Source organism: Mandrillus leucophaeus, unplaced genomic scaffold (assembly GCF_000951045.1).
Source record: "Mandrillus leucophaeus isolate KB7577 unplaced genomic scaffold, Mleu.le_1.0 Scaffold235, whole genome shotgun sequence".
Taxonomy (NCBI): Eukaryota; Metazoa; Chordata; class Mammalia; order Primates; family Cercopithecidae; genus Mandrillus; species Mandrillus leucophaeus.
This window is the reverse complement of record NW_012102421.1, coordinates 4,395,440-4,418,011: the sequence shown is the minus strand read 5'-3', so window position 1 is coordinate 4,418,011 and position 22,572 is coordinate 4,395,440. Positions and strand designations below refer to the sequence as shown.

At 38.9% G+C, this 22,572-nt stretch overlaps 1 protein-coding gene across 2 annotated transcripts in view; it reads left to right on the top strand.

Moving 5' to 3' along the window:
- WDR63 (WD repeat domain 63) overlaps positions 1-22,572 on the top strand; it is a 74,899-nt gene that overhangs the window by 16,836 nt on the left and 35,491 nt on the right. The window contains exons 4-13 of one of the 2 annotated variants that reach the window (XM_011982123.1): positions 3,954-4,135; positions 5,028-5,132; positions 7,178-7,327; positions 8,470-8,669; positions 13,029-13,145; positions 16,369-16,559; positions 17,339-17,463; positions 18,840-18,929; positions 20,418-20,504; positions 21,390-21,518. In XM_011982123.1, the coding sequence (XP_011837513.1) occupies positions 3,954-4,135; positions 5,028-5,132; positions 7,178-7,327; positions 8,470-8,669; positions 13,029-13,145; positions 16,369-16,559; positions 17,339-17,463; positions 18,840-18,929; positions 20,418-20,504; positions 21,390-21,518 (1,376 nt within the window). The remainder of the gene's footprint in view (positions 1-3,953; positions 4,136-5,027; positions 5,133-7,177; positions 7,328-8,469; positions 8,670-13,028; positions 13,146-16,368; positions 16,560-17,338; positions 17,464-18,839; positions 18,930-20,417; positions 20,505-21,389; positions 21,519-22,572) is intronic. The other variant, XM_011982125.1, reaches the window with a different exon arrangement.

The window sequence follows — 22,572 nt, the reverse complement described above, 5'->3', positions numbered from 1 at the left end:
GTAGCCTATGGTGCTGTCCTCAGTGTGTGCCTCAAAGCCTACCCAATAGCAGTTGTTTTATAGTATTTGGCTAGTGACCCTGTGGGGTGGCCAGAAGCATCAGGCCTTGCCCTGGTTGGGTTCTCATGGTGATGGAGCGTTATGGTATTGGACTATAGAAGTTTTGTGTGATCTGTTGGCTGCCAGTTATCTGCAGTTATCACTGATTGCCAACTTGAACCAGAAACAGTCCACTAGTTTTACTGACTTCTAGATAAAGGAATGTTAGATCCTATAGTAGAGTTGCCTTGAAAAAGTCCAATTAGTGTGAAAGGATCATTTTTTGTGTGTGTGAAATACGTCAAGCCAGGAGAATTTGAAGTGTGTGTTTAGTAGGGGCAGATAACACAGAAAACAATCTTTGGTGCTGTCTTTCCAGTGTCGTGGATGGTAGAAAGCTTTCTGGTCTTCCTGAATGCCTCTGTTTATGAGGGACAGCTGCCTTCTTTTCTACACTAGCACAGTGTGAGTCTCACAGTCCCACCTTGTGGTTTTCTCAGGCAGAACTATAGAATTTTTATTACACATTCGATACACAAATGCAGTCTGTTTGCAGAGGAGCACTTGATTTGAATCAAGTCAACAGTTACTTACTGAGCATCTCATAGGTGCCAGGTGTTATGGTTAGTCTTTTGAGGGAGATGAAAGTGTATAATTTGTCCTTCATTCATGAACAACTTGAATTCCCAATGTCAGGCGAACTGACTGCAGTTAGAAATATACTTTCACATATAATCAGTGTTATGCATACAGTTATTTAAAACCTCCAAATTACCTGAATTATTGTACCATAGAGCCCCTGGGGTGGTGGAAAATATTTCTATTTGAAAATAAGCTCAAAATTCCAACATGAGAGGCCACATACACTTTTCCCCTTGCTGGAACATCTGTTGAGCAGTTGGAGGGAGGATGGCCTGACATCCAGGGGCGTGGGTGCTGGAGGAGATGGGAGTGGATCCTGGGAGCTGGGGAGAGAGTCCTGGGGGCAGATGCAGCGCTGAGACTGTGTGGCTGATGATAGTGATACGAAAGATAAGAAAACAGGAAGAAGGCTTGAGAAAGGGAAGGGCAGCAGGCAAAATGCTCCTTTGTCCTCTAGTGTCCACCCTCCTGGGGCATGCTGCTGCTGAGGACTGGCCTGGGGTGCGAAGAAAGCATGGGAAGACCAGGGATGGAAACCTCTTGAACCTCTCCTCTCTCCTCTTCTGAGAGCAATACTGGGACTGGCAGCCAGATGGGAGGAAAGGGATTCCCTGCCCACTTTCCTGTGTCCAAGGGTTTATTAATACAACCGAGAATTCACTATTTGAAAAATGTGAGGAATTGAGTAACAGTAAGTTTGACTGTGAAAAAGAGAAGCCCTAAAGAACAGAGATCCCTATATAGGCTCAAGGCTCAAGGGAAGGTTTCTTTTCCCTTCCCTCCCCTCCCCTCCCCTCCCCTCCCCTCCCCTTCCCTTCCCTTCCCTTCTCTTTTCGACAGAGTCTCGCTCTATCACCCAGGCTGGAGTGCAGTGGTGTGATCTCGGCTCACTGCAACCTCCGCCTCAGGTTCACGCCATTCTCCTGCCTCAGCCTCCCGAGTAGCTGGACTACAGGCACATGCCACCATGCCTGGCTAATTTTTTGTATTTTTAGTAGAGATGGGGTTTCACTGTGTTAGCCAGGATGGTCTCGATCTCCTGACCTCGTGATCCACCTGCCTTGATCAGCCCTAAGGGAAGGTTTCTTCAAAATGAGAGACCATTGAGCAAATCTGCATGCTGAGGGAAAGTGGCATGGAAGTAAGAAAAGCTGAAAGGAAAGGAATAGATTATGGGGCCCTGGCGGCTGAGGAGGGCAGGTCCTCTGAGTGCATAAGGGCAGAAAGGTGGTGCCCATTTTAATTAGCAGGTGGGCAGGGCTGCAGGACCCGGCAGGATTCAGTGCTATTCAGACCCTGTTTTCTCTGTGAAATAGAAAGCCAGTCACCTGGTAAGAGAGAGCAGCAGGGGAGAGGGTGAGGTTGGGGTGTTTTAGGAAAGCAATACAGGCTGAAAGCCTAAACAAGTGGTCATACCTTCCAACCAATAATTTCACTTTTTAAATCTATCCCAAGAAAATAATTTGAAATGCAATAAAAATTTATAAACTAGATATTTGTTTGTAGAATTATTTACAATAATTGGAAACAAGCAAGAAAAGAAATTAGAATGCTTACCAACACGAGAATGGTTTAAAATTATGCTATAGAACTCAATTCATCTAAAATAATGTTTTAGACAGATTACTTAATGTCATTGTAAAATATTTGTGACATAATGGTAAATATTAAAAGCAGTATTTAGAAGTTCATATGAGGTATATATGGAGTGACTAGAAGAAAATAAAGCAAAAAAATATATTTTTTTTTTATTATGCTTTAACTTCTAGGGTACTTGTGCACAACGTGCAGGTTTGTTACATAGGTATACTTGTGCCGTGTTGGTGTGCTGCACCCATCAACTTGTCAGCACCCATCAACTTGTCATTTACATCAGGTGTAACTCCCAATGCCATCCCTCCACCCTCCCCGCTCCCCATAATAGGCCCTGGTGTGTGATGTTCCCCTTCCAGAGTCCAAGTGATCTCATTGTTCAATTCCCACTTATGAATGAGAACATGCAGTGTTTGGTTTTCTGTTCTTGCGATAGTTTGCTGAGAATGATGGTTTCCAGCTGCATCCATGTCCCTACAAAGGACATGAACTCATCCTTTTTCATGGCTGCATAGTATTCCATGGTGTATATGTGCCACATTTTCTTAATCCAGTCTGTCACTGATGGACATTTGGCTTGATTCCAAGTCTTTGCTATTGTGAATAGTGCTGCAATAAACATACATGTGCGTGTGTCTTTATAGCAGCATGATTTATAATCCTTTGGGTATATCCCCAGTAATGGGATGGCTGGGTCATATGGTATTTCTAGTTCTAGATCCTTGAGGAATCGCCATACTGTTTTTCACAATGGTTGAACCAGTTTACAATCCCACCAACCATGTAAAAGTGTTCCTATTTCTCCACATCCTCTCCAGCACCTGTTGTTTCCTGACTTTTTAATGATTGCCATTCTAACTGGTGTGAGATGGTATCTCATTGTGGTTTGATTTGCATTTCTCTGATGGCGAGTGATTATGAGCATTTTTTCATGTGTCTGTTGACTGTATGCATGTCTTCTTTTGAGAAATGTCTGTTCATATCCTTTGCCCACTTTTTGATGGGGTTGTTTTTTTCTCATAAATTTGTTTGAGTTCTTTGTAGGTTTTGGATATTAGCCCTTTGTCAGATGAGTAGATTGCAAAAATTTTCTCCCATTCTGTAGGTTGCCTGTTCACTCTGATGGTAGTTTCTTTTGCTGTGCAGAAGCTCTTTAGTTTAATTAGATCCCATTTGTCATTTTGGCTTTTGTTGCCATTGCTTTTGGTGTTTTAGACATGAAGTCCCTGCCCATGCCTATGTCCTGAATGGTATTACCTAGGTTTTCTTCTAGGGTTTTTATGGTTTTAGGTCTAACATTTAAGTGTCTAATCCATTTTGAATTAATTTTTGCATAAGGAGTAAGGAAAGGATCCAGTTTCAGCTTTCTACTTATGGTTAGCCAATTAGAAAAGAATTTTCAACCCAGAATTTCATATCCAGCCAAACGAAGCAAAATATTAATAGAGGTTTTTCTTCTTGAGAGGTATTATGGGCCATTGTTATTTTCTTATTTTTTAAAAAATGTTTTTGGCATTTAAAAAATAATGGATATATTTACTTTAAATACAAGAATAATAATTTTAAAGTCTTAAAATTTTAACCAAGATCATTATTAAAACCAAGCAATTGCATGTTTTCTAATGCTAATATTTTAAGTGGTCATATTTAATGTTCACATTCCACTTTGTCTTTCCTAGGTCATCCAGAAATTTATCCTTTAGTATTAACCACCAAGACCCAGGAAATATTTAACTGCCGAATAGATGAAGATATCACAGATGAACAACCTTATAAGCTTATCAATAAAGAGGATATTTTTGAGGACCTGCGCAACAGAGCTGCAGTATCTGATTTCCACCCAGTCAAAAAAATTGTCCAGGTAAGCACAATATCCCTCTTCATTTTCAGTCCTACCTCAAGAAGTTCCTGATACATAATAACAAAAGTTGGAGAGGTTGTTGGTTCAAATCTGGCCCCGTTGCTTTGGGCAAGTGCTAGCTTGCCCACCCCTGCGTGGGAATCCTGTTTGATGATCCTCTGTGAAAAGCAAAATTCCATCAATGACTTGTTATCTAATCCCACACCCAGAAAAAGTCATCCTTGCCCAGTTTTTGTTTTGTTTTGTTTTGGTTTTTGAGACAGGGTTTCACCCCTGTCTCCCAGGCTAAAGACGCAATCATGGTTCACTGCAACCTCTGCCTCCCAGGCTCAAGCAATCCTCACATCTCAGCCTCCTGAGTAACTGGGACCACAGGCACAGGCCACCATGCCCGACTAATTGTTGTTTTTGTCGAGACAGGGTTTTGCCTTGTTGCCCAGGCTGGTGTTGAACTCCTGAGCTCAAGTGATCTGCCCGCCTTGGCCTTCCAAAATGCTGGGATTGCAGGCATGAGCCACCATGCTCCGCCTTTGCCCAGTTTTAACTAGAATATGAATCTATCCTTATTTTCTGCTTTAATTGTTTAATTCATAATTTTGGCTCTGATTTATCTCTAAGCATGCTACAGAGCACAATACCAAACAAAAACTGCTTTTTTTTTTTTTCCTGTTAGAAGTAAAAGTGCATGTAAATTTCCCTGGATGCATTATATTTTTAAGAGCTTTTTAAAGTTAATAAAATAATTTTGCAATTTGATGTTATCAGCCATAGATTAGCGCAACAGTTATCTTCTATAATTGGTTGATTAGAGAAATATGAATTTTGTGTTAGTGTCAAAATAAACCAAGTGACCACTGAACATTAACTTCCTCTCTCAATTATATTTTTGTAGGAATATCCTGGAAATGAGCTTCTGCTTGTTTATGACAAAGACTTCAAATATGGACTTAACTTTTATCTTATTGGAACTGAAGAGGGCAAAGAAAACTATTTAAATGTGAGCAAACCCCAAGGCCTTGTAATTTGTTTGTTTTTGTTGTGGTTGTGTTTGTTTTTGATACAGGCTCTTGCTCTGTCACCCAGGCTGGAGTGCAGTGGCACAATCATGGTCACTGCAACGTGAACCTCCCAGGCCCAAGCGATCCTCCCACCTCAGCCCCCCAGGTAGCTGGGACTACAGGCGTGCACCACCACGTCCAGCTAATTTTGTTTATTTTTTGTAGAGATGAGGTCTCACTATGTTGCCCAGGCTGGGCAATTTGTTGATTAGCAGAAGGAAGTGGAAGCGGTACCTCTGAAGGATCCCTAAATATAGTGATTATTATTCTTGTTTAGTTTGGTTTCTTTGGGACCCAGATCAGGTTCTGGCACCTAGAATAAGTAAGTAGTAAATGGGGGATGAACTAAATCAAGTATCTCAGGGTAACAGACTTGCCCTTCATTGACATCGTGAGAGAGGAAACAGTGAATCTGGAGTACCGCTTTCCTAGTTCTCTTCTTGACATCTCCACAACTTTGAGTAAGTTACTGAGCCTCTCATCTGTAAAATGGTGACACCATTATTGCACATCTCCTGGGCTTTCATGAGGATTCATATAGGTAAAGCCCTTTGTTCAAGGTGTGCAAGAAAGGTAACAGATGTATGAGACTCTCTTTCTGATCTTCCATCCCTGTTTGGTCAAATTGAAGGAAGCAATTTGGGAGGTTTGGTTAAATTGTTTGAGAATGACAGAGAGGTTTGTGTGGCTGTCCAATAAGCAATAAGAATAAAGGGAAACCATATAATTAAAAAATATCTAGGCTGGGCACAGTGGCTCATGCCTGTAATCCTAGCACTTTGGGAGGCTGAGGCGGGATCACTTGAGGCCTGGAGTTCCAGATGAGCCTGAGTAACATAGCAAGATCCTACCACCACAAAATATAAAAATATTAGCCAGGCATGGTAGCTTGTGCCTGTAGTCCCAGCTACTTGGGAAGCTGAGATGGGTGGATCACTTGGGCCGGAAAGGTGGAGGTTGCAGTGAGCCATGATCATGCCTCGGCACTCCAGCCTGGGTGACAGAGCGAGACCCTGTCTCAAAAAGAAAAAAATAAATAAAAGCTAACGGTTTACAATTAAAAATCATCTTTCATTTAGCCTTAACATTTTCAATTTTATTTTTATGATTGCTGTTCTGTTTTTAATTTCTTATTGTTATGAAATATTTTAAATGTATAGAAAAAACTAGAGAGTAGTATAACAAATATCTACACTTCATTATCCAGAATTTTAAAACATTAATTTTTATTATATTTACTTTGAAACTTTTTAACAAAATAAATAAAAATTACAGACAATATTCCACTCCCTCTCATATCCTCCCTAATTCCGTTTTCTTCACTCCTCCCTATGAGGAACCATTATTCTAAATTGTTACATACTGTTCTTGTCTGTGGTTTTATACTTTTACCATGTATTTATGTTCCACAAATAATGGATTTTATAGTCTTATTAACTTAACATTCACATAAAAATTGTGTCATTTTTATACTCAGTCTGCAACTTCATTTTTCACCAAATTATAAAATTCTAGGATCTATAAGTATCAGTACATTTAGATACCATATATATGTAGATAAAATTTGTTCATTATAACTGCTCTATGGAATTTTATTTTATGGTTTTACCACAGTGTCATCAATCCATTCCTCTATTGATATTCATTTGGTTGATTTTTTTTTTTACTATTACAAATAAAGCAGCAGTGTGTGTGTGTATGTATATATATACACATCTATATATAGAGATGTGTGTGTGTGTATATATATATATATCTTCTTGTCTACTGTCTTTTTCTTCTTTCTATATTCTTGAGATCTCTTTCTTTTTTCTTTTTCCTTTCTTTTGCTTTGTTTCCTTTTCGTAATTCAAAAGTATGAATTGACAAAAAAAAGTAAGAAAGTGCTTAATGAATTTATATTAAAGTTTGTTGCAAAATATGTACATATAGCTATAACCTAAACTTGGGCATATATTGTAGAATGCTATTTATTTTACTTTAGCCCCCAGAAGTATCAGAAGAACAAGAGGAATATAAAGAATATATTCCTGAAGATGTGTATATTTATAAACCACCTGTCTCTAAACCATGGGTTTCTTTGGGCAGTGAAAAAGAAATTGAGGAAGAATCAGTTACGGAATCTACAAAGCAGGTTAGAGGGTTAAATATGATCTGTAATCATTACCTCCCTGTAGCTGAACAACCCTTATTCCTGAGAAATTCATAAGGTTTACTGTGTTTGCTGTGGAGGCATAGTTTTTGGTGTGCTGTTTTGGTTTGCTTTTATAGAAGAATGGTCATTGTCTTAAGTGGGTGTTATGGGTTGAATTTTGTCTCCAAAAAATGGTATATTGAACTTCTAACCTCCAGCACCTCAGAATGTGATTCCATCTGGAAATAGGGTCATTGCAGGTATAACTATTTAAGATGAGGTCATACTAGAGTAGGGTAGGCCCCAATCCAATACGACTGGTGTCCTTGTGATAAGATGGCCAGGGGAATGACAAAGAGGGAGAATGGCATGTAAAGAGGCAGGCAGAGGCTCGAAAGATGGATACACAAACCAAGGAACACAAGGATTGCTGGCTGTCACCAGAAGCCAGGAGAGAAACAGGGAACAGATTCTCCCTCAGAGCCTTTAGAAGGAAACAACCCTCAAACACTTCAATTTCAAACTTCTAGCCTCCACAACTGTAAGAGAATAAGTTTCTGTTGTTTTAGGCCACCCTATTTGTAGTACTTGGTTATGGCAGCTGTAGGAAGCCAATATAGTGGCATTCCCTCTCAAAGGAACTCCTGTGAGGGGGAATTGTGTGTGAGTGGTTTATTAGGAAAGTGCTCCAGAAGAGAACACGACAAGCAGCTGAACAGGGATATGGAGGAAACCCTGCCAGGCTGCGCTCTCAGGCAAAAGTCTGCAGAGGGAACGCTTCAGCCAAACCCGGAGAAGAACTCTGGAGTGTAAATTATACCTCAGAGTTGTTCCAAACAGAAGCCAAGGAGAGGGGTTTATGTATCCCTCCTGCCAGTCTACCATTAGTCAAGATGAAACTACTAGTTACTTCCTGTTCTTTGCACCTGCCGGCAAAGTGGTCCTAATAGCCCTAGAGCAGCCCTCCAAAGAGGAGGAGCAGGTGCTGCTTGTGCGAATGGAAAGCACACAGAGCTGGAAGCGCTCACAGAAAGTGCACAAAGGTCTCTGAGCGGATCTGGGCAGAGTACCAACGTTGCCTGCACATCAATTTTTCTTCAGGGACTTCATTGTGTTACCTTTACTGTTTACATGTGTTACAGATTACATATATGATTTCTCGAAAACGAAGTGAATTTGGTGCACCAATTAAGTTTAGTGACCAAAATGCTTCCAGTGTAAAAGATGCCTATATTGAATGTACAGCCTACCCAGATAAAAATTTTACCCTTAAACAACTTGAAAAAGATGTTGGCATGCAAGTAATTCCCCAAATAAAGGACATAAGCACTCAGACAAAATGGTAAGTATGTGATGGGTGTATGTAATTTTATAGCCAGTTACAGTAAAATCTGATAACTTCCATTATTATTTTGAGAGCTGTTTATAATAAATAGAAATGGATTAATGATTATGACACATAGATCTCCACAGAGTAATTCAATTCAGGAAGATCTAATTATATTCAATAATGCCTTTAAAAATCGTAACAGGAAAATGAGATACAAGTATAGAAGATTGTAAAGACTGGAGTAGGAAAATGAGTGATGCTGTTAATCATGACAGTGCTGGTCATCTGTCATCTGGCATATTGCAGTTGTCCCTCATTGCTCTGTTCTACCTCCTAAGTCATCATTCTTAAACATCAAATCAGATGGTGTTACTTCGTTGTCTAGGTTTCTTCTCTGCCTTCCATCACTTAAAAAATACATCCATCCAGAGCCCTTAGGATGGCATATGAGGTTCTCCTTCCTCCATGACGAGACACTGTCTGCCTCTCCAGCCCCATCATCCCTTGTTCCTAAACAAGCTCTCTGTGTGCCAGCCCTATGAGGGTTTCCAGTTCCCAGAATACCTGCGGTTCCACCTCTTCCTGCCTTTGCCCATGCTGAATCTTCCTCCGCTCTGTAAATGGTAATGATATTCTTCTAATTACTCAGACCAAAAGCTTTGGATTTTGTTGGGTCTATCTTCAAAATCTACCCACTGCTATTACCTTAGACCATTCATCATCATCTCCTGCTTGGATTACTGTAATTCCTTCTAAGTGGACTTCCTCTATCCATCCTTTCTCTCCTGCATTCTGTTCTCCATAGAGAAGCCCTGGTAATCCTATTAAAATGCAAGTCAGATCATGTCATTGATCAAAACCTTCCAATGGCCTGTCATCCCAAAGGAACCTACGAGGCTTCATATGATCTAGATCCCTTTACCCCTCTGTCCTAATTTCCCACAGTTCTCCCTGCTCATCCATCCAGCAACACTGGCTTCTTCATTCCTTGATTTACCATGCATACTCATACATGATGTGTTTACACTTACAAGTCCTTTACATAGAATGCTCTTCCCTTGTGTTTATTCCCTCCTTCATTCAGATCTCTGCTCAAATGAGGCATTCCCTGACACTCCTATATAAAAGCAACAACTCAGCTGGGCGCTGTGGCTCACGCCTGTAATCCCAGCACTTTGGGAGGCTGAGGTGGGCGGATCATGAGGTCAAGAGATCGAGACCATCCTGACCAACATGGTGAAACCCCGTCTCTACTAAAAATACAAAAATTAGCCAGGCGTGGTGGCGTGTGCCTGTAATCCCAGCTACTTGGGAGGCTGAGGCAGGAGAATTGCTTGAACCCGCGAGGCAGAGGTTGCAGTGAACCGAGATCGTGCCACTACACTCTAGCCTGGCAACAGAGCGAGACTCCATCTCAAAAAAAAAATAAAAGTAACAACTCCATTACCATCTATCCCCTTACTCTATTTTTCTCCATTGTGCTATAATCACTTGATTTGTGTTTTTTATTGTCTCTCTTCTCCTCACTCTGCCCTTGGAATTTAAGCTCTGTGAGATAAAAACTTTGTATATTTTCTTTACTGCTATGTTCCCAACTCCTAGGACAGTTCCTGGCATATATTTATTAAATGGTGGGGAAAAAGGAATGGAGGAGGGAAAACAGGAAGAAAAGGATATAGGTAAGGAAGAATGTACAGAATGATGACAGACTTGAATTCACTGTTAAGTGAAGAGCTATGAAATATACAATGAGACAGGTCATGACCAGGAGAAGCAGGGCTCAGCAACATGGAATGCAATACAGAAGATACTTTTCAGATCTATGTGAACTAACAGGTTAAAAACCATGAAAATGCAATGTTAAAGTCAGGGCACATATATACGGACTCCAAAGGTTGGGCCAAGAAATGAGTCAGAAACAAGAGAAGAAGATGAACAGACAGGCCAAAACAAGAGGAGTTAAAGAGAAAGGCAAGAATTGGTAGTCAAGTCCTGGCAGGGAAGGAGGACATCAGACATCCATAAATATCAAGAAGTGAGTGCAAGAGAGGAAGGAGAGAGGTGGTATATTAGTACCAAAGGAACTTGAATTTTGAGACAAATTTCTAAGTCAAGCCAGCCAGAGATTTATTTTATGTTCCTACTAGGGTACAGACAAGTCCCAAGAATGAGTCACCCAGGGTAGACTCAGTAGGTAGACTCAGAATACAGATGGATAATAATAATAGTGGCAGTGTTCCTATGTAGAAGGAGTAAACAGATGAGAAATAAGGGAGGTCTTGACCCACAAAATGAAAAAAAAAATTTTCGAAGAATTAAAAGGAACTCAAATGGTTTAAACCTAGATGACTGGAAGAAGGCTGGTACTTCAAGCAGGAAATTAGGAAGGGTAGCTGGTATGAGGTGGAGAAGGTAGGATATGTGATTATATTGGAGGGAGTCAAGAAAAATCAAAGATAAAGTTCGAAAAATAATGACAGTGAAAGCAAATGCCTAGTGTTCCCACCACATACCAGGCATTCTTCTAAGTGCTTTACACACATCAACTCAATCCTCACAACTGCTGTCTGAGGTAGGCACTATCCCCATTTTACAAATAGAGAAACTGAAGCAAAAAGAGGTTAAAAATGAAAGCCCAATGTTTTGGGCATGATTTAAACCTGAAGCAATAATGAATAGTTTAGCTGAAAAACAACAAAACAAATCATATTTTGAAAATAAGAGTGACTCTTAGGCATGTTGCTACTTTGATAAAACCACCAAAAAACATATCTTTTTTTTTTTTTTTTGAGACAGAGTCTCACTCTGTTGCCCAGGTTGGAGTGCAGTGGCGCGATCTTGGCTCACTGCAAGCTCCGCCTCCCAGGTTCATGCCATTCTCCTGCCTCAGCCTCCCGAGTAACTGAGACTACAGGCGCCCACCACCATGCCTGGCTAATTTTTTGTATCTTTTATTAGAGATGGGGTTTCACCATGTTAGCCAGGATGGTCTGGATCTCCTGACCTCGTGATCCGCCCATCTCGGCCTCCCAAAGTGCTGGGATTACAGGCGTGAGCCACTGCACCTGGCTTTGTTTTTTTTTTTTTAGTTAACCCTGTCTAGAGAATAGAAATTAAAAGGTGAAACTGAGATTTGAACCCAGGTCTCTCTGGTTCCAATACTAATATTATTTCTTTCTACCACTCTTCCTTCTGCTATGGATACTGACCTAAACAAGGGGAAAAAAATGAATTATTCTAGTAAACATACTCAAAACTCCCTTTACCGCTTTGTCCGATTACTCTCCATTTGATATATTACCTCTCACAGAGACATTCTGCATTGTACTGACATTTGTTCAACAAACACAAATACTACATAGTATTTTGTTGAGCACTTAAAATGTGGTAGGCACTGTTTTTAAAGTTTTGCATGTATCAACACATTCAATCCTTACAATGACACTATGAACTAGCTACTTTAAGAATTTCATTTATAGATGAGAAAACAGGTACAGAAGGTTAGATAATTAGCTCGGGGTCACATAGCTAGTAAATGATAGAACCAGGCTTCAAAGCCAGGCAGCCAGTCACCAGAGTCCACACTCTTAATGATTGTGCCATTTGACTTTTCCAAGTTCCACATGCCGAGATCAAGGGCTCACCCAGTCTAGTACTTGAGACTGACAATAAAGCCCAGAGATACAATGCCATGTGACGTGTTCACATACAGAGGCCACTAAGAGCATACTAGATGGAGCAAGCCTTCCTGCCACCATCACTGCTGAAATGTATCTTATTCCTGGTTTTGTATGTTTAGAGCAGAGTTTCTCAACCTCAACACAATTGACATTTGCGGCTGGATAATTCTCTTTAAGGGAAGGCTGTCTTGTGCTTTGTATGGTGTTTAACAGCATTCCTGGGCTCTATGCACTAGACACCAGTAACATGTCTAGGTTGTGACAACCAAAAGTGTTTCTCGACATTGCCAAATGTCCCACGAGGGGGTGAGGTGGACACTGACTTAATGAAGAGATAGGGAGAACGATAAAGATAGCAAAACATTAATAATTGATGAATCTGGGTAAAGGGTGTATGGGAATTCTTTATACCCTTCTTACAACTTTTCTGTAAGTTTGAAATGATTTCTAAATAAAAATTTTACAAAAATAAGATCTTCTTGATTATGTTGGAGAAAAATTCATGTAGGCTTTGAATAGTGGTCAATATCAGTTGTCTAGGATAAAGAAAATTCAATGTACATAATTTAAATATAAAATAAGATAATATCCTAACATCATTGTCACAAAGACACACTTTTGACCTGTTGTGGCCCATATTTGCTCTTCTTTGACCTAATCTTTGGTATTGAATTTTCTTTTAATATATTAGGACATATCCTAAAAATGCTACTACACAATATTATCCAAGAGAATTCTCAGAAGAGGAAAAAGAGACACTCAAACAATCGAAGCCTTTGGTTGATTTTCTTAACAATGCATCCATAAGGTAAAAAATTGTGTATTATAAATTTTAAAAATAAAACATAAAATGTATATGTTTACATAGAATAACAGGTTTAAATAAACAATCTCATATATGGTATCTAGATAAAAAGTATGAAGACAGTTGTCAGGTATGACACATTCTACAGATTCTCGGTATTTCTTTCCTTTCTATTGCTATGCAACATCTTAGCCCTCTCAAGCTAAGGCCACATCAAACAGTGTGAAGAGTTAAGTGTGTGAGGATGTTTTCCTAATTGCAAATTAACAATTACTTGTATTTACCATGGTTACTTTTATGTAAGTCTTTTTCTCCACTCCTAACTCCTCTTCTTCATTAACTTTTTGTAGGATGAGGAGAATGCTGTGGACGTTATGATGATGATAAGTATTTGCAAAAATATCTTTGTAGATGAGAATCTGAATTTAATTCAAATGTCTTTTGGACATTTCCCTCTTATCACCAATTCCTGTGTTCCTGCACTCTTACTGGCTTTGAAAGAGAAGCATCTTCAAAATGTACCCTAAGCTGTTAGTAGGACCCTGGGTAGAGTTCTGGGGCTTCTAAACCAGAGAAACAACTTGACAAGTTCTCATCAAGCTGATACTAGAGTTTAGAGAAGTGGATCCAATGGAGGACAAGTCTGTCTGTTATATTCGATAGGCTGGTTTCTGTTTCTTTCCAAAATGAAAAACTTGGTAGTCAAGTTCATATATAGCCCAATTTTAAGCTTTTTTATTTTTAAGAAATGTCATTGGTTCTTTCAGACTGCATTAAATATCCTGAAAATTCCAACAACTTTCAAAGTTGTTACCTATACCGAGGGAGACTCTGGCTCAAAAATTCAGTTAATGATTCAGAGAGAACATTATTTGCCACTCATTCACAGGAAGGATGCTATAATTTTTCCTATATGGGCAATGAGGTAGAAATAAGAAAACCTGAGTTTCCCCCTCCCCTTATCAAAATTTAGTAGTCATTACAATTTTTCCTGTAAGAATAATAAAAATGAGAAGTTTGTTTACATATAATCAATATCCAGAGAAAACTAGATATTGAGGTAATAAAAAAATGTTCAAAATAAATCCACACTGTATATTATCTTTAGACCTGGACTTTTATTCTTCCCTCTGAATTGCCATGCTTATAAAGAAAAGAATAGTGGACAGCTTTATGATTCCCTCCCTGAGATGTGGGAAGGAGAAGCCAGATCTATAAGAAGAAAGAGGAAAATTGGCACAGGAATTATAATAGCACTGGCCAAGAGTAAATAAGAAACCCATGTTTACATCACTGCAAATGTAACTTCCAGCTTTAAAACTGCTTCAGGTTTATTCAGTAGTTTTTAATTAAGGTAAGCCTGATTTTGTTCTGGAAGAAAGCCCTTTTAGAAATGGGAAATTTTTTTCTCATAGAATTTTATCTAAAACAAACTTAAAGGAAGCATTATTTGCAAAAGAAGACAATGATATGAAATGAGAGAGAGGAACTTCAGGGGGATTCACAAAACAACTAAGAAACCTTCCTTTCAGAGTTAAAATTCCTAGACAACAGTTTTACCAGCCTCCAATTTGTTACTCTCAGGAGCCACATGGTTCCAGGAAAGCAAGAAACCGGAAACCAGAAGAAAGATGTGTTTTCACTTCTTCTGTTTGAATTACTTCCCCATTCTGGCTGAGGAGGTAGAATCAGGAAACCAGAGCGAAAGCCATGTCTTTAACTTTTCTCATGAGAATTCCTTTCTCATTTAGGCTTAACCAGAAGGAAATATGATTTGGAAAATGCTTACTAATGCTTCTACTGGAAACTGTTTAAGTCTCGATAGTCCTCTACACAGGGTTATTCAGTGTTCAATGTGCTTATGAATCATCTGAGGACTCTTGTTAAAATGCAGGCTCTGACTCAGTAAGTCTGGGGTGGAGCCTGTGACTCTGCATTTCTAACAGCCCCAGGTCATGTTGGTGGTCACTGGACCACACTTTAAGTGGCCAGGTCTTAGGAAAGGGGTCTATTTTGAAAGATGAAGTACAAGAAGAATTTAACCAAGAGAGGACTCAATTAGGCAATGATCAGTGTAATGATCAATGACAGGGGTATCAAATGGTGCCCTTTTTTATATTTTAGGAGTATCTATTTTTACTGTTTATATTGAACTATCTAAAAGGTTTTTTTCTTATTTTAAGAAATTCATAATTGAGAATCACTTTTTCAGCTTACCACACCTATATAAAACCAAGAAGTTTACAATTTTGATCATTAGGGCAAAACCTTGGGTGGCATTCTAATTGTGCGAGGCTCTTAGCGACTTTGGGAGAATGCAGAGCTTTCAGACCTAAGCATAAAGAGGGACAATCATTATCATAGGAACTATTTTAAGGCAGGAGCCTGTCAAACCAAGATCCTTAACTATTAGCAAATGATCCTAGCACTCAGATGGTATCTTAAAGGAACAATATTAGTATTTTTAGCAGGATAATTTTTCATTTTGGGGACTGTCTCATGCATTGCAGGAGGTTTGGTAATGGAATTAAACACAGTAGCACCTCCCAGGCATTGTGACAACTAAAACTACAAACACACACACACACACAGACACACATGCACACACTTCTAAACTCCAATTCTTCCCTTGTTTGGAATCTCTTATTTGTTGTTTTGAATTATGTATGTATTGGGGCTATCCTGTTTAGGATAAGTGATCATTTAGTACAGAATATGCCTAAGAAAATTGCCATTTGTGACAGTTGGGGCTTTCCAGGAAGCAAATGACATCAAGTTAGAGGCAGAAGTTTACTGAGGATTACACTGTGAAAAATAAAGGAGTACGAGACAGGACCAGGAAGGTAGAGCATCAGACAAATTCTCAGCCTACCCAGCAGGAGCTCCAGAGCAAAGACGCCTGCTGTGGGAGTGCTGCACAAGGAGGACTGGCCAGGCCCAGCCATCCCTGCAGCTGCATGCTCAGGCATTGACCTGGAGAGAGTACAGCCTTGGCTTGGAAACTGAAGCAGATCATGAAGTTGCTCGAAGTTCTGAGTAACATGCCACCATGATTTTTTTTCTCTTAAGTCATTTATTTCAAATGAGGTTAATCATTATTGCCAAGTATAATTGAGAATTATTATTTTTTGTTCAGTATAAATGAAGGAGGAGGAGTTGCTAAGATAGTCACATTATTGGATACTAAAATCCAATATCTTAATTGCTTTTTATTTTTACAAATTAGTGTTGAAATAGCCCTGCAGCAAAATGAAATCACGAACACATTTATTGATGACTGGAAACACCTCGCAGAAGAAGAAGGCACCTTTGGGGACAAGACTGATACCCACCTGAAAGAGTACCAGTCCTTTACCGACCTTCAGAGCCCAATGGAGAAAATGATTACCTGTGTCTCGTGGCATCCAACTATCTATGGTGAAACGGAAATGATGGGGATCCCCTTTTGTGATAACATTGAAATTGTCTGTTGCTTTCATATGTAAAATTGCAAACTAGCTCAATGTCAATAAGACACCTTCCATTTGCTCTGTGCTCACTAGGTACCTGCCATGTGCTTTCCACACCTTCACTGTCAAGTGTCCTCCCAACAACCCTGTAGGACACACACCTGTCATCATCTCTGTTTCACAACAAAAGGACCCAAGCTCAACTCAGGGAAGTGACTTGCCCAGGTCACCCGGGTGGCATATGCAGAGTCTGGGTTTGGCTTGGGCCTGTTGCTCTCCCAAAGCTAAATTTCTTCCTCCTAACACTGCCTTTCTGACGACTAGACAAGAGAGGAAATGTGCCTCCTTTAAAGAGCTCAGCAGCCAAGGGAGGTAGGTAGGGTTGTGCAAAGGTGGAAACATGGAAAGAGAGATATTTGTCCTCTTTCTTCCTCCTTTCACCCTCCACTGGCCCTTTCCTCACAAAAAAGAAACAAAACAAGATTTTCTTTTCTTCCAAAATCTTCTGAGTCCCCTGTATATTTTATACTAACAGTACATGTCAGTTTGGACCAGCCAGATTTCAAGTGCTAAATAAGTGACATGTAACTAGTGGCAACCACATTAGCCAACAGAGCTCTAAGAAAACTCTTGGTCTCCTATGGACAAAGTGAAAATGAAGAGTGGCTGTGTAGAAAAGCAAAAGCTAGAGACATCTCTCCATATATGGTTGTTGCCAACTTTAATTTCTACCTGTGTTTCAATCAGGGCTAATAGCTGTGTCGGTGGCCGTGCGACTTTCTTTTGAAGACAGAGTTCACTTTTCTGGTAAATTATTGCTGCAGCCATCACTGATTCTTTTCTGGAGCTTCTCTGATCCTATACATCCTCAGGTAATTAGGAAGAGTTGCCCATATAGCCTAAATTTTCAAATACTACTTTCATGTATACCTTTAGCAGTTTTTATTGCAAAGTACTTTATAATCATGTAATGTTGTAAACATTTATAAAGTTAGGCTTTCTTCAATGCAGAACTTGTCATCATTCAGTTTGAGCAAAACTAAAGTTTACAATTTGTTTATTGAACAAATCAACATGCTATTTTTTTCAAAGGTTGTAAGAAGAATGTTTAAACTATTTTTAAAACAAACTCTTTTATGGACTTTACTTAAATACCAGTTGGTCAAATGCAAATAGATTTTAGTTTCACATGAGTTTCCTCAATTCCAAGGATCACTGGATAATAAATAAAAGTGAGTGTGTGGGAGAGCACTGGGGAGTGGTATGGACTGCGGCCTTGGAGAGTGCATTACCTGTCTCTAGGCTGGCTGCCCTCTTGTTGCCAGGTGATCCCATTGTTAAGAGAATTGAGAAATTTGGAATTTTGTATGAAATCGCCCAATTTTAAATAGCTCAACTAAAACCAAACCAAAACACACAGAAACCCCACTCAAACCAACCAAAACACATAGCAATTCAAATAAAATGAGGCTGAAGGCTGGGTTTGCTACACAGGGTTCTAGTTTTCATGGTCTGCTCAATAAGACATCTGCTTAGTGGGTGGGTGGTATATAGTGTTAGATTAAGTTATTTCAATGTTTTAAATATAGTAATATTTTGTTTCTAAAAAGTATTGCATAATCAAGACTTTCCCTAATAAACCCTGGCCTCCCCTTCTTCCTTTTCCCCAATTCATTTGAATTAAGTTAGTTTTACTGTAATAGATTCTAAATACTTTAATTATTATAGACCCAGAGAGCAAAATAAAAGATCTCTAGCCCTTTCTTATCAGTCACAAAAACAGTGCCACTCTCTCACTAGAGTTTTCTAACCTTTCTACCCTGTAGATCTCCTCTCCACTCCAGGAGTGCCTGGCTCACTATTCAACAAGCAACAAAACAGACACAGATCCTGTCCTCACAGAGCTTCCTTTCCATGGTTTTCAGGAACACGAATTTCATAGTCTTTTTGTTTATAAACATTGTAACATGCTCCCAAAATAACTACAGTTTGTTTCTAGAGGAGTGGGTTGGGGGATACCTGGGTCCCCTTGAGAACATACTCACTGTCCCTCATATGGCCAATGTGCACAATAAAATTCAGCAAAAGCAGCTTTTAGTTCAGAGGCAGAACTCTGAGAATAGACTCTCTACATACCTTGCTTATAGATAGCTATAAAATTAGACTTTTAACTGTCTTAATATTATTTTCTAGCCATGATCTTAATCTGTTTTCTCATTCTTTCATGAATTTGCTGGGTTTACTTTAGTTAATGCTGGAGAGCCCAGATGACATCTTCTGCTTCAAGTTCTGTCCGAGTGATCCTAATATCATTGCTGGAGGCTGTATCAATGGGCAGGTACTTAAATGGAATTTTTTCAGCTATGTATTAATGTAGACAAACTTTGGTAATAAGTTTTGATTTGGCAGTTCCTTGGACTTAAGGATTCAATTCAGCAGAAGGAAGGCATGCCAATTGTGTGCCAGACACCACACCAGGAAGCAGGGTATAGAGACGTGTTACACATGGTATCAACTCCTGAGGTGTTCACAGGGTAACTCAGCTTCAAAACTGAAACAGAACTGGGTGAAATCTATTTGTGTTGCTGGGACCGAACCACATATTGTATAAGATTCCATGGAAGAACAAAAGCTACAAGCATTACTACCTCTTGGAAAAAAAGGCCTCTTCTGAAATTTCCCTGGGAGTAGGAGTTAGGGGGTGATCCAAAACTTAAACAGAAATTCACTAGAAAGCATACATACATCACTGAATTTATAGATAGATAGATAGAGAGATATATATATAGATTATATGTAGATAGATAGATAGATACTATTTGCTTTTATCTTCTTTTTAAGTTATCTAATATCAAATTTAGATCCTATCCTCCAATATCCTGTTTCTCTAGTGAAGCAAAACAATCGTAAAGCTGTTTTATGGTCAAAGTTTAAATTCATTGTGACTGAGTGGGTTTGACCATTAAAAGGGTATATGATTTTTGTGTGTGTGGCTTGAAAAACTTCCTTGCGGTTAAAATGTAAATGCCTGCAGCTTCCATGTCCATTTATCCAGAACCAAAATAACCAGGAAAACAATTTTTTCTCCCTCAGTTTTGTTCAACAATAACTGAGGTTCATAATGACTCAGAGCCCATCCTCCAAGCCCTGCAAATCCTGAAATGCCTTTTTCACTCATTACAAAGGTAACGTGACTTTATTTTAGAATATTCAGAAAAGCACATGATGAAAATAAAATCACTTACAATTCTGTACTCCTAACATTTTGTTAAAACTTTAGTGTACTGAAATACCTTTTAGTCATTGGAAACCTAATTTAGTGTTACATTTCTACCTTATCCTGACTTTTTTTTAAAAAATGGCCATCTAGATACATAAGAATTCAGAGTTGGCCATTCAATTAAATCAAAATCGTCACTTCCAAGTCTTCTTTGGACAGTCGGGTGTTTGTACTCAATTCTGGAGTATGGGCTGTTTTTTCCTGGGTCCAAAGCAACGGTCCTTACAATCACAGCACATTTCCAAAAACAGAGGAAGAACTTTTCCCAAAGCAAAGGGAATTGCATGACATTTATTTTGGATTTTTAAAAAATACTGGCATTTATTAATGTGAGCACAAAAATGAAAATGCTAAAGATACTTTTACAGAGAAGAAAACATTTTTATACTAGCTTTAAAAATTGCTGACTTACTTAAGATACAAGCTAAATTTGATTATCCTCTACGGTGATTGACTTATCAGGTTACAAACCAATAGTTAAAAGAAAATTAAGACTCAATTAGATATTTTCTGAAAAGGTTATGATAACATTTATTTCTGTTTTAGATTGTCATGTGGGATATCACCGCACATGCAGATCGCATAGAAAACATTAAGGCAGGTGGTAGTAGAAGTAAAAAAGCCACACTGAAGGTAAGCTTTTTAGAACATTTCATTTGCAAGTTTTTCCATTTAAGAGTTTATGGAAAAGTATATAATATAGTTGCCAAGGCTAATAAAAACTCAAGAGAAAAAAGGAAAAAATAAAAGAATGTTATTTCCCAAGCCTTCACCTGTGCTTGTGAACACGCTCTGAATCACTTTTATGTGGGCCCTTGATTAAAACACAATGAATCAAGTTCCACCATCTACCCAAGGATATGAAGTTCTGTCTGGTTGTTATTGTTAAATGAAATGAAGGGACCATGTGACTTGCCTAAAGTGAAGTGATTGAAAGAGCACTGGACAGAAGAGCAGATACCCAGGCTGTGGACCGTAGTCCTATGAGTTTGGACGTGCCACCTCACCTCAGCAGGGTAGCTTTTCTCATGTATAAAATGAAGGGGTTACATCATATTTGATGATAATACACCATGGTTTTGTGGGGCTATGGATTCTGTTAAGAGGGTTGAGAAGATTCCTCAGCTCCCAACTCCATACCTACCAACCATATTACACATCTACTCCAGCTCAATTCTTCAGCCTTAACATCAACAAGTCTCTTACCAAAGAATGGTGAGATGCGGCCTTCTATAGGCACAAAGAAATACTCCCTCTAGAATGAGATGTCTCATTGATTCTTTATGGAGTAGGTCAATAATACTTGCTAAGTTTAGAGATACAGTCTTAGACCAAACTGAAGGGGAAAGTAGATAATCCTATTCCCTAAATATATGATATATAGAAACACTAATTTATGATTTTCCTTGAACTAGTATATCTCTAAATTGTTAATTTTAATTGGGATGATAAGTAAAGTATGAGTTCATTCATCAGCCCTCTGAAATTAGCACTTAACTTTCTTTTAATATTTTTCAGCCTATGTTTCTCCTTGAACCGGAGAGTAATAAAGAAGCAATGTATATCAGACACTGTGCAGTCTCTTCAATAGAAAATGGACATAAGAGAGTAATTACAGATATACACTGGCTGTCTGACACATTTGAGGTGAGACTTGATGGCCTTATACTTTTCTCCTGCTGAATTATACATTTTCAGATTTTATGCAAAGAAGATGTTTCAAGTCAACAATTCATTTACACTTAAATTGTGAAATAACCAGGAACTAAGCATCAAAAAATTGGGTTACTGTTGCCAGACCGGTATCTGAGCTGGAGTAAGAATAAGGCCAATCTTTCAACTCAATTGGCTTCTAACTAAAAAATGTGGATGGTGTCAACACTGAAAAAGACAATAGTGGAGAAAATGAGGGCTTGATGTGTAGAAATGAACTGCAAATATTTACACCCTTAGCATGTATGATTTTAAGATTTATGATCTCAGATATTTGGGGGAAGGGAACCCTAAAGATCTGTGACATACCATGTAATTTTGCTGGGCACAATCTGGAATTGAGTGTGCGGAGAGGCTGGTGGGTGAAAACTAGTTGTGCAGTCCATGAGCCCAGCTGACTGCCCAGCTTCTGCATTGGCGTTTGTCTTTATGGTTGTATACTTACTTGACTATAACCTCACAAAGCATGGGGTCTATAAATTTGGAAACTGGCAAGTTCCCCAAATGTTTCCCTCAAGGGCATTAAAGATCTACTATGTACTTTGAAGAATTAACAGGTGAAGTATCAAGAATATTCTGAGAAATTAGAGTTGTAAGAGGTGATTATCATTATACCAGTTGTAAGAGGTATTCAAATGGATGATGCAAAGCAATTATACTTTTAAAAGTCATAATGAACCAAAATAAACAGCCCACATATAGTTTCTGTGATATATTAAAAGTTTACATGTAATAATGGGAGTTGTAATACAAGTAAAGGAACTTCATATCACTTCCATTCAACGCACACCATGCATGCAATTTCATTGAGATGATTTTAAATTTAAATGAAAATAACAGGCCGGGCACAGTGGCTCACGCCTGCAATCCCAGCGCTTTGGGAGTCGGAGGCGGGGGGATCACGAGGTCAGGTGATCAAGACCACACTGGCTAACACGATGAAACCCCGTTTCTACTAAAAATACAAAAATAAAATTAGCCGGGCGTG